The sequence below is a fragment of the Gracilinanus agilis genome, chromosome 4 (assembly GCF_016433145.1).
Source record: "Gracilinanus agilis isolate LMUSP501 chromosome 4, AgileGrace, whole genome shotgun sequence".
NCBI classification, from domain to species: domain Eukaryota; kingdom Metazoa; phylum Chordata; class Mammalia; order Didelphimorphia; family Didelphidae; genus Gracilinanus; species Gracilinanus agilis.
The window spans coordinates 206,369,149-206,384,273 of NC_058133.1; the positions used below are offsets into that span (position 1 = coordinate 206,369,149).

Consider the following 15,125-nt stretch of genomic DNA (forward strand, 5'->3'; position numbering starts at 1 on the left):
CTGTCTTTCATTCCAACCCAGAAGACACCAGTAAACAAAAATGTATTTATTTGGAAATTTCCAAACTAGCCCAAAATGGTACTTGCCGCCCGCCCTTTTCACTGCCCTCCCTTTAGCCCCAAAGGAGCAGCAACACCCTTCCCCTCCACCATGCAGACATCCAAACCTCCCTTGCCCTTTTCTCAAGCCAAAGGAGTGAAGTCTTCTATGGGACCACTGCCCATCTGCCACCCAAGGAGATGATGGCGGCCGGAGCCCTTGAGCCGCTTGCATAGATTAAGAAAATGAAGGGGAGGCACCAGGTAGAGCTCCTTGGAAAACCCCCAACCTATCCCTGTACAAAAAGGTGTTTCCCACTTAGAAAAACCTGTTCCCCAAATAGTGCAAATACCTGAAGGAAAGGAAGAGACCAGCAGTGACACTGGGCTTGTGGGAATGGCAAAGAACTTTGGTTTAGAAAAGGCCAAGGAGAGTCTGGGATATGCCCTCTTACCCCAGTCTGGCTCCCTGGAGCCAGTTCTGACCTCCATGAGGTCAACACCTGTAAACATAAAAACCCAGGGGTATTTGGTTCTGAAATTTTGCAATTACATTGTCAAAGCCCAACCCCCTAGGGTTGCCACAGCCCCCAGAGGTCCTGCTCAGGCCTGCCCATAAGGGCAGAGGAGGCATCTGCTGAACCCAATTAAAGCCAACGCAAAAGTGAATAATAAGGCTGTAGGGCCCAAGCGACTATGAATCCTATGACTACATTTATGCAACTAAAGCTGAGGAGATGAGGTGGCGGAGTCTTCTCCACCCCATCCTATCCCACCTCCCTCTAACCCCAAGTGGGGCAGAGGGTGGCACCATTCCAGTCTGAGAAGGGAGTGGATGCAGGAACAAAGAAGGTTCCCTGAGCTGCTAGGTCAGGCGAATTCCCAGCACCTGTTCCAGTTCTTGCCTGCGCTGCTGCACCTGAGAGTTGGGAGAGGAGTGGGGGGGAAATGGGTGATTCTGAGATCTACAAATTCATCAGAGGAAAGAAATGGAAGACTAGCCTTTTTCATCTAGGCCTACTGGGAGGAAACTTGGCCTAATCCTCACCTTGGCAAAAATGTGCCTCCCCACAGCTTCCTGGGCCCAGGGCTGATGGTAGAAAGCAGCTCTCCTTTCTTCCTCTGGGTTGCCTATCACATCTGTGATAATCTGTTAGGAGATAGCAGAAACCATGAGAACAACTTTAACAATCCATCAAAGGTGTTAGGATGGAATGATGGGTTGGCAGCCCAGCTGGTACAAGCTCCAAGGTCACTCTCTTGCCAAACAAGTTAGGAGTCAAGATGATATATTCTCTCCTTCCCTCATCCATCCCCTCATACCTTGAGATCTCTTCGCTGAGAACGCAACCACTCCTGAATGAAGTCCTGTGGGTCAGTGCTGAAACTGAGCATGAAATCCCTCTGAGTCTTCAGCTGATTAATGGACTCAATGGTTTCATGGATCTGAGGAGAGTTGTGTCAGGTAACCCATTTTCCCTGGGGTTCTGCTCAAAGCCCTGAATTCAAAGCATAAGAACAGAAACCCCATCCCAAAGGGGTATGTGGGGGCAAGGAGATACTATCATACCTTACCCTTTTAGAGCAAAGGCCTACCTTAATGTCCAGAGATGCAATCTCCTGTTGGTTGGTGGTGGAGGCTAGAAAGTTGCTCATCTGTGCCTTGAGTGGGTCATCTACCTCAACATCAATATCATAACAAGCTGTCTTCTTCTGATCATTGGGGTCCACACTATGCCAAATCATGAAGGGAAAGGATAGGGACAAGATATAAATCACAGATCTGGGGAGTATCCACCACCAACAAAAGGGTTCACCATTTTCCTAAAGGATAGACATAAGAGTGGTCCTTCTAAGTCCCCACTTACCTGATGACATGGTTGATGACAATGGGATCTGGATGCTGCAGCAGCCCAGCCAGTTTCATGGGTATCTCAGAGAAACGAAGACGCCCACAACTAAAGATCTAAGGAAGGGAGCAACTAGGGTAAGATAAAACCAGGCTTTGGCGAGGGGGGAAGGGGGGAAGTGGTTAATATCTGGGAAAAGTACATGGGACATTCCAGGGCCTACAGGATCAGCAATCTTAGAGTGATGTGAAGCAGAAGCTATCTGAATAAGGACTCAGGGAAGCTGGCATGGAAGGAATGAGCAGAGAGCATGAGAGGGCAGAGAAGGGAAATGCTGGAGTGTTGACCTGGCGAAAGTAGCGGTTACAGTTGATGTACTCGTGTTCGTGCCCATCCTGTAGCTGATTATGCTTGATGTACAGCCACAGTGCCTGCATGATGGCAGCTCGGGTCTGGGTATGTACACCAAGTAGCCGAGCCAACCGAGGGTCCAGCTTGTATTGGGGTGGCTGTGGAGAGACCAAGGTAAAGTCAGAGCAGAAACCCAGCTGCCACACAGGCAACTATGTATTCGCCAAAGAGATGCTCTGGGGAAATCACCTGATGGTCCAGCATAAGCAGAAGGGTACACTTGACGTTAAGGTCCCCAGGGCGTTTCACTTGGAAGCCATCTGTCTCTTGGGTTGTAGGCAAACGGTGCCACTGATGGGGAGAAGGGTCTGTTGTATGAAACAATACAAATGCTTTCCCCACATATGGGACTAGAGCCAATTCTGTGTTCCTCCAAACACATCAAAGTGTGGTTCCCAAGGCTGTGGCCCAAAGTTCACATATCACCTTACTCTCCCCTTGGCTTAGGCTGCTCTCACCTCCACCAGATGGTTATCAGGTCCATAAAGCTCCTTGTCCAGCTCAATGACCAGGCTCTTAAAAAATGAAGAAAACTTCCTCTTCTGTTTGCTGGGCTGAAAGATGGGAAGGAGAGGCTTAATTAGTTACCTGAACCCTGCCTAACAAAAGTGAGGCCCATTCCAGTCCTGGTATTGAGGGGGATTTGGGCCTTTCAGGAAATAACAGAAGAAACAATATCTCCATTATATGTCCCTTCTGTTCTCTCCTCACAAACCCCACTCATTTTCAACTCACATCATCCAGTAGCTTCCCCTCCACACGAAGTTCCCAAGAGGCCACTTTGTCCCCTGCTGGAACTGCTCCTGGGGTTCCCACTGAAGCTCCTGACCCTTCACCTTCTGCCTTGCTGGGGCTGAATGTATTAGAAATGTAAATTCGAAGTTTTCGTTTTTGCTAAATAAAGAGACAAGGTAAAAGGATTAACTGTAAAAAGACTGATGAAAGTAGGGGAAAATCCAACAACCCTGCCCCGCCCCCACCCCAGTGACTGCTCTGGATCACTGACACTAGAGTAAAGGCAAGAGAATTTTGGGAGGAATGGAATAGGGAACATACACACCGTCAATGGTTTTTTGATGGCCTCCTGGATTTCCATTCGTTTACGAGCAATTGTTTGGTCCAATTTACGCTCAAAGGCCAAGAGGTCCATGTATGCCTGAGACTCTGGGACTAGCTCCCGGATCTTGTGGTTGGGGAAGGGAGGAAGAGAAGTATCAAAAAGCTAGTTTCCAACCTTTAATTATCTACCTAACTCCATATCGGCTATATACAGTGCACTTATGGATCAAAGATCTAGGACTATCTAATACAAATCCTTCATTTTACAGATGAAGGCAAAAGGTTAACTAACTTGTCCAAAGTCACACAAGCAGTAAGTTTCAGGTTCTGTACTTCTTACAATTAATGGTCTTTCCACTGCACTATAGTATATACAATTTAAGGGAATACTCTCACTTCTCTCCCCCTGTTAGTCACCAACAAGGCTTTCCAGGATCCCAAGACTAATACTTACTCGCTGAGGTAGAACCTTATCTGCCATCTTTCTTCTCTTTAGCCTGGGAAGAAAGGAGAGATATCAAGAACTTAATGACTTCATAGGCCATCTTTCCCCATACCTCCTTACACTATCCTAGCCTCTCAATCTTCTCCTGGGAGAGAACTGACAGAAAAGGAGCCTTATTCACTTCCTTTCTCAGGCCAAGGAGAAATCCTTGTCTTGTCAGGAAAGGTAGTGGTAGGGAGGGCAAGGAAAAGTTAGGACTTACCCTCGGCGCTGGGTGGGCATTGGAGGCTGGGGCTGGGGCACAAGCAGACGTTTCCGGAATGGGTCCATCATAGTAGGTGGCATCCCAGGCCGAAGTGGAGAGGCTGTGCCAAAGGGAGAGCCAGATGGGGGTCCCACCTGTAGGCCACTCATAGGCATCCTGCTTCCTGGAGACATACCAGGACGCTGTGGAGAAAGTGGAACAGTTGGGGCAAAGGTTACTGGGTATGCTCGACAAAACCTTCCGCTCATCCCCTCCATCCTGGTCCTCTTGGTCACTTAATGGCACATTTCCCACCCAGGGTTCCAGAGGGCTTTGACTAGTCCGCACAGTGAGATGACTCAGTGGAAGACAAAGGGGAGCAGGCGCCTGAATGCAAAAATATAAGCCACACCTGCCCCACCCCCACCAACCGCCCAGGCAGTTGTGCCAGCGAATAGGATGGGAGCAGCCTTACCAGAGCACAAAGAACAAGAGGAAAATCTCTCCTCTAGAGAGTGAACTGGGGGGAGGAAACCAACCTCTTTCAGGTTCAAGTTCCCAGCAGGCTGTGCTTACCTTTCCCCAGGCTACTTTTCCTGAAGGCTCAGAGCAACCTGTCAAGAGCCTTTCACCTGGGACCACAGAAACTCTCCCTTCTGCTCTAGCTTACAGTGCAAGCTACGGAAAACATTCTAGCTAGGCCTTTCTAGTCTATAAACTGCCATCTGTTATGTTAGATATAGCCAGGCTAATACTGATAATGTAGCTGGACTAAAGAGAGTAGGTAACATAGTGAGGAGGTCAAAACGACAAGCAGCTCCTCCTACCTCCAACTCCCTGACAAATCCACTAGGATTCAGAGAAAACAATCTACCAGTGCCACCAATACCACCAAACAATGAGAGGTAAGACTAACAACAGGGACTGTGTCTATGGAAAGGCTAAAAGGGCAAAGAAGGATTCCTACACACCTCCCACTCTCTGCAAAGAGATTTGGAAAGTAGGGGGAAAGAACAAAGGAGAGGCAGTGAGACTCTGAAATACCCTAGATACTTAACCCAGTTGAAACTTTCCCTCAAAGCTTAGACACTTAGGGAACCTGTAGGAGAGAAGATGACTCTGCTTCTCTCCTTGACCCTATCCACTACTGTCCAGCATATTTTCTTCACTATCAACTCTATCTCTCTCTCTTCAGTTTCTCTCTACTGGCCCATTCTCTAGTGCCATGTTGGTAAACCTATGGCACGTGTGCTGGGGTGTTCCATTCCCTTTCTCCACATATGCCTGAGAAAATTTCTCTTATCATGTACCCCTCTGCCTAGCAGCCCAATGGGAGCGCTTCCTCCTTCCCCTGTCTGGAGTAAGGCATGGATCTCATATATAGCATATGGGTTGCAGTTTGGGCAGTATTCTCCTGCTTGACTCTAAAATTCCCTCCAGCTACTGTCCTATATCTCTCTGTTCCCTTTACAAAAAAATTCCTAGGGAAAAAAAAACAAAACCTGTACATTTTTGGTCTCCTCTTCTCTCCTCTCACTTCTCATTTCTTGGTAATTTGGCTTCCAGTCTTATCCACTTACCTAAAACTGCTGTCTCCAAAATCACCAAGGATCTCTTAATTGCCACACCCATAGATTCTTCCCAATCCTCTTCCTTTTTGACATCTCCGAAGCACCTGACACTGACAAGGATAACACTAACTCCTAAATACTCTTCTCATTCTTTCAGGACATGGCTCCCTCTTGGCTATCTTCTTACCTATTTGATTGCTCTTACTCCAACTCCTCTGCAGGATATATTTGCTGCTCTTACTGAGGATATCTAAGCTCTCTTTCTGGCATTTTTTTCCACTTGGTTATCTCATTCAAGACCCAAGGGTTCAATTGTTATTTCTATGCAAATAATTTATAGATCAATATATCCAGTCTTCCTTTCTCTCATCTGTGGTCCAGTCCTACACCAGCAAATGCTTAGTGGACATTCCCAACTTTAATGTCTTATAGGCACCTCAAATTCAACATGTCTAATCAGAACCCAAAATTTTGCCCTCAGAAATCCATTTCTCTTCTAAATGTCCCTATTTCTGTCGAGGGCACCACTATCCTACCAGTCACTTAACTTTACAATCTCAAAGTTCCCCTGAATTCTATCCTTCATTCCACACATCCATGAATTTTCCAAGTCTTGTAGTTTCTTCTACTACATCCCTTCCTCACCTTTGTGGCCCTCCTTCCACTCATATGCCTACAATTCTGGTTTAGGCCTTCCTTGCCCCTAGACTAAACTAATACAATAGCCTGCTAATTGGCTTTCTTCCCACAGGTCTCTCCCCAATCCAATTCATTCTTTTTTTTTTTTTTTAAAGCCCTTACCTTCCATCTTAGAATCAAAACTATGTATTGGTTCTAAGGCAGAAGAACAGTAAGGGCTAGGCACTGGGGGTTAAGTGACTTGCCCACGGTCACACAGCTTGGAAGTGTCCAAGGCCATATTTGAACCCAGGACCTCCCATCTCTAGGCTTGACTCTCTATCCATCAAACCACCTAGCTACTCCAATCCAATCCATTCTTCACATAGTTGCCAAAGTTATATTTGTGAAGTCTCCACTGCTCAATAAAGCCCAATGGCTCTCCATTACTTCTAGGATCAAATACAAACTGTTCTGTTTGGCATTTAGAGTCCTTCACTGCCTGTCTCCAATCTAAGGTTCCTGTATTACAATAAACACCTCTCCCTCCTACACTTTGCAGCTCACCTGGCCTTCTGGCAGTTAAAAGACACATGAAAGACATTCCATCTCCTATCTCTGTGTACTCCCTCCTCACTTCTGATTCTGCAAATCCTTAGCCTCTTCAAGGCCCAGCTCAAATACCACCTTCAATACCTGCCCCCACCCCCTTTTTTAAAAACTCTTAGCATTGAAATTAAGTATCAGTTCTAAAGCAGAAGAGTCAGAAGGGCTAGGCAACTGACTTGTGACTTGCCCAAGTTCACAAAATTAGGAAGTCTCTAAGGACACATTTGAACTCAGAACCCCCTGTCTCCAGGCCTGGTGTTCTATCCACTGGGCTACTTACCCACATGGCCTCTTAATTCCCCTGATGTTAATTATCCCACTCCCCACCCCCTACAAAATGATCCTGTATTTCTTTTATTTCTCCCCATGGCATATAAATTCTTTGAGGGTATATTTTACTCTTATTTTTTCTCCCTTGAACTAGTAGAGTACTTGGGACATAATCACTTAATAAATGCTTGTTGATGGCAGCTGGATAGCTCAGTGGAGTGAGAGTCAGGCCTAGAGACAGGAGGTCCTAGGTTCAAACCCGGCCTCAGCCACTTCCCAGCTGTGTGACCCTGGGCAAGTCACTTGACCCCCATTACCCACCCTTACCAATCTTCCACCTATGAGACAATACACCGAAGTACAAGGGTTTAAAAAAAAATAAAAATAAATAAATGCTTGTTGATAGTGTGATCATTTGCTTCCAAGTACCTGGTTAAACCGTTGTGACCTCAACTCTACTCCTTAAGCCCTATATATCTCAGCCCAGCTAATCCAGTGCTTGGCATTAATAGGAGGGAGGAGTATAAAGGGACATTCCCTCAAGATTCCTCAGTCTCCAGAGCACCATCTACCCTCATTCTTAGTAGGTACCTAGGAAATGCCTAGCTGAAAAGACAAGGCAGGATTGAGTAAATGTTCTGGTCTAAACATCTGTTCCAGATTTCCTAGCCTTAGACTCAGGCCTCTCCCATATGGAGGATGAGTTATAAGCTTACCGAAAAGAGACCACCTTACAGTATCATGTCCTAGCTTGCCTCAATTCCTCCCCCAAATTCTTCCTAGATTATAACTTGGTTTAAGAAAACTATTCCATCTTCCAAGAAACAATCTGAAACCCAGAGCTCCAGACTCAGTTCCCTAATTAGGGCACAAGCTGTTTCCCCTGGTCTATCTAGACTGGTTCTGGGAACACTTTACCCTATACTTAACCCCCACCCCCATTCCACTTCCCCACTATCTGGGATATATCATCTTCCTTGAACAGAATATGAGCCAGAATCAAGAACTGGTTCAGGCCTTATCACTTACAGGAATCAGGACATAAGACTAAGATAAAATTGGCTGGTTAGGGGTAGAGAATGAAGCCCAGTGTCAGTGCACCCTTGCAAAAAGGCTCCATACAGCAACTTTTTAGGAGCCCAAATGCACCTTAGTGACCCTGCTATAGACCAAAAGAGTCTCAGCTGAAAGTTGAAGACTACTCCTTCATACCTATAAAGGTTTCAAAGGGACAACAGTTGTTTTTAAGGGACTACTGCTGAGCTGTTTAAATACACCAACTCAATTTTCCCTACAGCACCTTGGAATCTCTATTCCCTCAGGTCTAATCTCTGGTAGAACTGATCCTCCATTACAAAGCTCTCTAACCCCAAGAATTCCTTTAGCTAGTCTAGGACAGAGCTTAGGGAAGGCTTCCCCTTTCCCCCCTCCCCCAAGTCCTTAGGTCAGCTAGCTAGCCAGGACCCAGAAAGGCCTTCTGACCCAGCCCTAACAAATTCATCCTGATCTGTCTTTCCCTACCTGAGCTAGGGAGTACTGGTTCCCTAACATCTCATAAATTAAACAGCCTGGCTGATTCTGAACTTGTCTTATTCAAGGCTATTCCCATGAATTTCACAGTAGGATCAATCCTCCTGAGATAGAGTGGGAAGGGAGGGAGTTAGAGAGAGAAAGTTCAGAAGGAATATAACTCAATCCCATTCAGTCATCTCAAAGTGGGAAAGGTGTTTGTTCAACTCTTAGTCAGTTCTAGGCTTGAAGCTGCCCAGGATACTAGCAATTCAAATCAAATTTGACAGGTCTAGAGAACTATTTTGTTTAGGGACCTCCTCAGAACCATCCCTGTAAAAGTCATCATGAGCAAGGCAGGTAGGCAGTAGGAGAGATAGACTGTTTCCTAAGAGCCGTGGGACCAGGATCAATATAGCGTTATTATATACAGCCAATTGGAAAAGGTAAGAAGAGGGAAAATGCTGTCAATAGTTATCATCTGAGAGCCCTGATAGAATACATAGGTGTTCTCTGACCCTCAGTAAGCTGCTTCCCTTCTAGTGCCATCTGTCTAGATCAGTGGTTCCCAAACTTTTTTGGCCTACCGCCCCCTTTCCAGAAAAAATATTACTTAGTGCCCCCTGTCACATACTATCACAGCCCCCTTACAGTTATTCATTGCCCCCAAATGCACCTGTGGCCATCACCCCTTCCCTGGATCACTGCAGCACCCACCAGGGGGCGGTGGCGTCCAGTTTGGGAATCACTGGTCTAGAGACTTAGGGAGAAAAGAACAGAGGTAATTCCAACTGCAGAAGACTGGAAGATCAGCAAAGAAAATTCAATGCTAAGGTAGGTAGTTAAGCCTTTAAAAACACAGTCAAAAGTGGACAGAAATGAAATAGGTGTGTAGCAGGGAGAGAGGGGGATATAACTCTCATAAGTATTCATGAACGGGGCAGCTGGGTAGCTCAGTGGATTGAGAAACAGGCCTAGAGACGAGAGGTCCTAGGTTCAAATCTGGCCTCAGACACTTCCCAGCTGTGTGACCCTGGGCAAGTCACTTGACCCCCATTGCCCACCCTTACCACTCTTCCACCAAGGAGCCAATACACAGAAGTTAAGGGTTTAAAAAAAAAAGTATTCATGAACAATCTAGAACAACTAAGAGACTGGAGAACTAGATTATTTGGGTGTGAGGCCTCAACTAACTAAATTCTAGAACAAATCCCTGCCTGGCATTGCCTGTAACCTCTAGGAGTGCCCATCTGGGGGTAGCTCTTAAGACAGGTGGGGCAGTAAAGAGTGAGGCAGAAATGGTTATACAGCTTTTTAACTTAACTCATCCTTCAGAACTCCCACCTTTTTCTAGACTCCTCTATGCCCAGGCCTGGACTCAGACCTCAGACCCTCTTTCTCCAATCAGTTCTCAGGTTAAATGAAAACCAAATGCTAAGTAGAATGCCTGCTTGTCCCTGGACTGGAGCTGGGCTGTCTTGGGCTTGGGGGTCCCTTCCTGACAATTTATCCCTGCTTTAACTCAGGTATATCCCATTTCTTGAAAAACTCGATGGAGGAAATCTCCTGGACCTCCTCTGGAGACAATTCTCTGGTCCCAGTACATGAGAAAGAGGTCAACTCAACCTAATTCTCAGCTTCCTGTCAGTGGTAACCATCTTTCCCTCCAAAAAAAGCAGCAGTGAGTTACATAAAATCCTAACAAGCCAAGACAAGATAATTCAGTACCAGCTCATAACGCTAGGAAAACAAAACAAAACAAAAAAACAGCATAGAAAAGGCCTGAAACAAAAGCTTCCTAGGAAACCTCCCTCCTGCAATGGGGCTTCCATCATAGGCATCCCACCCCAAGGAAACTAAGCTCTCCCAATCTGTCCATCTTTCTGCAGAAATCCAGCATTCCTTTCTTCTTGTGAGAAATATGAGGGAGCACCTTACACTTCAAGCCCTGACTAATTTCCCCTTCGGATAGCAACACCCCATTCTCTCTCCTAGTTCCATTTCCACCCACACATATTCATTTACCCCTTCACCAGCCTTTCATGTGCCCAAACTAGATTTCCTTTAAGTGACAACCTAAGCCTTATACAGGTTCACATGTTCTCTAAATCTCCCTTCACCCCCATCCCCACCTTCCCTTCCCACAGTGCTGGCCTTGGCATCAGAAGATTTGGATTCAAATCCTACACTTACTATGTAACCTCGGCCAAGTGACTTAACCTCTCCGTTCTCAATTTCTTCATCTGTAAAATGGGGGAAGGAGTATGCCTGGATGACCTCTGAGTTCCCTTCCAGCTAAACGTCTACGATTCTAGGAGGCTGCCCTTATCTTGGGAAGCCAATGGCCCTGGGGGGGCCTGAGTCTTGGTGTTGTTTTCCAGCCCCCCCCACTCTAACTGTAGTTGGCCTTGACCCCAGGTTGGGGAGTGACCCTTGAACTTGGCACTGTAAGCCCCGCTTTCTCTCTGGGTAGAGTGTTCGCCTAGACCCACAGCACCCGGTCCCCGGTTGCCCCGCCCCGACTTCGGGCCCCCGCACCTGGTACTGCGCCGCGGGTCCCGCGGGCCCGATGGGGCGAAAGGCGGCGGCCCCGGGCCCCCCAGCGCCGCCAGCAGGCCCCGGGCCCCTCAACGCCGCTCCTGGGATCATCCCAGGCCCTGTAGGGGGCGGAGGGGCCCCTAGGGCCGCCGCCACCGCCCCCCCACCGGGGCTCAGCGGGGGCAGCGGGAACCCGCCCGCGCCGCGGCCCGACATCGTTCCGTCCCGCCTGGTCTCAGCCGCGATCCAGGTTCCGGGCTCCGCGCCCGGAGAACCCGCTCCGTAATCCGCGCTCCGGGGCTTCCGGGTACTAGCTCCGGTCTTTGCTGATCCAGGCTCCGGGATTTCCCGATCTGGGTCCCGAGATTTCCTGATCCGGGTTCCAAACTCCGCACGGGTCCGCTGCGGATCGGGTCGGTCCTACCTCCGCTCCTAGGCTGGGGGGAGGGAGGAGGGAGCGGGAAAATTCAGACCCGGGCTCGGTACCGCGTCCGCCTGCGGTAAATCCAGCTCTCGAAGGAAGGGGTGAAGGGCCGGAGTTGGGGGGGAGGGGCCGAGAGTGTCCCTACTTCCCGCTGACAGCAACAAACTACCGACTCCGCCCAGCCCCGGGCTAGGCCCCGCCTATATCTCCTGTTTCACCCAATCCAAGTTCACCCCCTCAAATCCCGCCCCTCGCGAGAACCGCCTCTAACTGCCGGCTCCCCTCTTTCCCTTCGCCAGAACCCCGCCTCCTTCCCCCCATCCCCCGCCCGTCAGTTGCCTCTTCCGCCTTCCTGCTCTGTTCCCGCCCCCTGCTGAAAAGGAAAGGGGAAGACCCCTGGCGGGGCTCGATTGGCGCCTTCACCCTCTTCTAACCAACTCCTAAATTCTGCTTAAGACCCAAAGCCTGGGGTGTGCCCTAGGGCAGTTTCCCCATTCTTTCGCCAGAAAAAGAGAAAGTCAGCAATGAGACAAAGATGCTAACAAACCAGCCCTTCCAGTCTGCAACCATTCACCCGCTTCTCAGAGATTGGGCTTGGGGATGTGGCCCTACTTGAAAGAAACTGATTCCTTTAGACTTGTATGATTGGTTAGTTATCCACATTAGGTTAAACATTTATTGACTGTCAACAGGTTAAGTCAGTAGGCATTTATTAAATCCTTACTATGTACCCAGCGTTGTGCTAAGCCCTGGGGATACAAATAGGAGCAAAAATAAAGAGAGCCCTAGCCCTCAAGGAATTTAGATTCAAGTGAATAATAACAGATAATGATCTAGCACTTGCTACTTGTCTGGCACTGTACGACACTATCTCATCTGATCCTCCCAACCACCCTGGGAGTTAAGTACTATTGCTCTCCCTATTTTAATGAGGACACAGAAGCAACTGGGTGAAGTGACTTACCCAGGGTCACATAGCTAGTATGTATCACGACCAACACCCTATTCACTGCGTTTTCCTAGCTGTACTGCTATTATTTTTCTATAAGGGAAAGACAAAAATTAAAAGGAGTTGAGGGGGTTGGAGGTATGCAGTGGCCTGTGGGTGAAAGTCAGAGAATGAAAGTTGGAAAGTTTGCTTTTCTTCAAAGCAAAGGTTCAAGTAGGAACTCACTAATGGGAGAAGGATGCCATAGGGATGGAGGAAGAGGCCAGATGAAGCATGATGGCAAAGTCTCCATAGCAAAGCAGGACTGACTGATCAGGGTCATTTCCCAAAATGGAGGTTCCAGGAGGACCTCACCAATCATTATATTGTATTATTTTAATCCTAACTCTAATCTTGCTTGACACAGAAGTGCTGTTTGTAGCATGAAGTATCACTGCAGGATTCCTTCACAAAAAAAGCTTCTGACATGCATTGTAAAGGGGGTTGATGGAGGAAGCATCTCATCAACCTTCCTTTACAGCACTTAAGGAGTTTGAGTTTTATGCAGTAGCAAAGAAAAGGAAACAAAATTTTTTTAGAACATTTTTTTCATATGATTATTGATAACTTTGATTTCTTCATCTGAAAATTGTTTGATAGATCCTTTGATCATTTTTCAACTGGGGAATGACTTGTATTCTTATAAATTTAACTTAGTTCTTTATAGATTTGAGGAATTCAACCTTTATCAGAGAAATTTGTTATAAAAACTTTTCCTGAATTTGTTGTTTCCCTTCTAATCTCGATTATATTGAATTTGTACAAAAGCATTTTAATTTAATATAACCAAAATTATTCATTTTACAGCTTATAATGTTCTCGATCTCGTTTGTTCATAAATTCTTCCATTTTCTATAGATCTGTCAGGTACACTATCCAGTGTTCCTCTAATTTACTTATGATATTGCTCTTCATGTCTAAATCATACATCCATTTTGACCTTATCTTTATATAAGGCGATGATGGCAAACCTTTTAGAGACTGAGTGCCATGCCCCATCCACACCCAGACTGAGTTCAGTTCCTCCCCCTTCTCTTGCCTCACCCCAGATAGGGGAGGGAGAAAAGGAAGAATGGCTCAACCAATTGTAGTGAATATAACAGAAGAACACAATGCTGTAGGAAATCCATGGCTATTATAAATACCTAAAAGCATCAAAACACTTCCATGAGCTGATGCACAGTGGAGTAAGCAGAGTCTCAGAAACAAAATGCACAATGACTACAATTATGTAAATAGAACAATGAAACAATGTGTGGTCTTCCCCCATTAGATTGTAAATTCCTGTCAAATAGAGATTACCTTTCCTTTCTGTATCCCCACTGCTTAGCAGGGTGCCTGGCACTGTAGAGACTGACTCAGGTTCATATGTAGATATCTGCCCTTTTCATTGTTTATTCCTAGTCAATCAGGTATATGTGCATACCACCTCTTCCACTTAATATGTATGTGATTTTGGCAAGTCATTTCCCTCGGAAAAATTTAGTTTTTCTGTATAATAAGGGAGCTGGACTAGATTTCTTCTTTTAAAAAGTCATGCTATGATAATAAGTATATAATCCAGATCAAAATGTTTATTATCTCTGAGAAGGGGGAGGGAAAAAAGGGAAGGAGACAATTTGGATCTTATTTCAGAAAATGTATGTTAAAAATTATTATATATAATTGGGAAAATAAAATATCTTTGAATTAAAAGAAAAGTCACACTAAACATTACCATATTAGACATAGGCTAAACATTTCTACATTGACCATGTTGAGGGGTCGGAAAGTAAGTATAATGAGAAAAAAAATCTGCTTCCTTTGTTGTTCAGAGTCCATTAGTTCTCTTCTTTGGAGATAGATAGAATTTTTCAAAACTTTAAAAGTCTAGATCTATATTGCATGGTTTCTAGCTCAAAATCTGTGTGTGCCCTTGTGATCATCCTCTGGAGGGATTCTTGTTCCTCACTATTACTCTTTGTACTGAAGTATAGTTACAACTGAAACTGTAGTAGAGTCAAAAGGTACTAGTCAGCATTTTGTTGTCAAATTCTAAAAAGTGGTGATCCCATTTGGCAAAGATATTGGAGTGGTTTGCTATTTCCTTCTCCAGCTCATTTTATTTACTTAATTTATCTTTTAAACCCTTACTTTGTATACTAAAGTATTGATTCTGGGAAGATAACATTGACTCTCCCTTTGCCTACTTTTAAATTTAATCAACCAAAAGCATAGACACCCTTACTTAACACTAAGTAGGGGAGATTTGCAAGTCACTTGCTAAAATGGGTGACAATTCAGAAAGACTGACTACCCCTGGGCAGTGCTAAGCAAATTTAAAGACTGCAAATTGGTTTCTATAAAGTGGAGGAAGGGACAGGAAGTGATGTAAAAAAGGACTATAAAAGGTGATGAAAGGAATGTGCAAGGATCATGGACTGGAACTACAACTTGGAGCTATGACTTGGACCTGGGACTTTGGCTCTTGGACTGATTCTGGTAAGACTGCTCCTGAATCTTCTTCCTTTAGAGCTTTGCCTGGGTGAGTGAAAAGCTGACCCTCCTTTCC

At 46.0% G+C, this 15,125-nt stretch overlaps 1 protein-coding gene across 1 annotated transcript; it reads right to left on the bottom strand.

Moving 5' to 3' along the window:
• Window positions 1-31: 31 nt before the first annotated feature.
• Window positions 32-11,702, bottom strand: SMARCD2 (SWI/SNF related, matrix associated, actin dependent regulator of chromatin, subfamily d, member 2). The gene is made up of 13 exons (XM_044673941.1): window positions 11,163-11,702; window positions 4,066-4,250; window positions 3,813-3,855; window positions 3,360-3,482; window positions 3,035-3,193; window positions 2,758-2,853; window positions 2,489-2,590; window positions 2,236-2,397; window positions 1,907-2,004; window positions 1,635-1,770; window positions 1,362-1,484; window positions 1,087-1,188; window positions 32-957 (listed from the first exon to the last, which is right to left on the bottom strand). Exons 1-13 carry the CDS (start codon window positions 11,376-11,378, stop codon window positions 904-906), a joined length of 1,599 nt encoding a protein of 532 aa, XP_044529876.1. The 5' UTR covers window positions 11,379-11,702; the 3' UTR covers window positions 32-903.
• Window positions 11,703-15,125: the final 3,423 nt, after the last annotated feature.

Bases quoted from the DNA above. Each gene is read 5' to 3' on its own strand.
- SMARCD2 (XM_044673941.1), bottom strand. From the start codon at position 11,378: ATGTCGGGCCGCGGCGCGGGCGGGTTCCCGCTGCCCCCGCTGAGCCCC. The intron at 2,854-3,034 runs GTGAGTTGAAAA...CCCATCTTTCAG, and splicing joins AGGGGAAGCTACTGGATGAT to CCCAGCAAACAGAAGAGGAA. The intron at 2,591-2,757 runs GTGAGAGCAGCC...TCTCCCCATCAG, and splicing joins CTGATAACCATCTGGTGGAG to TGGCACCGTTTGCCTACAAC.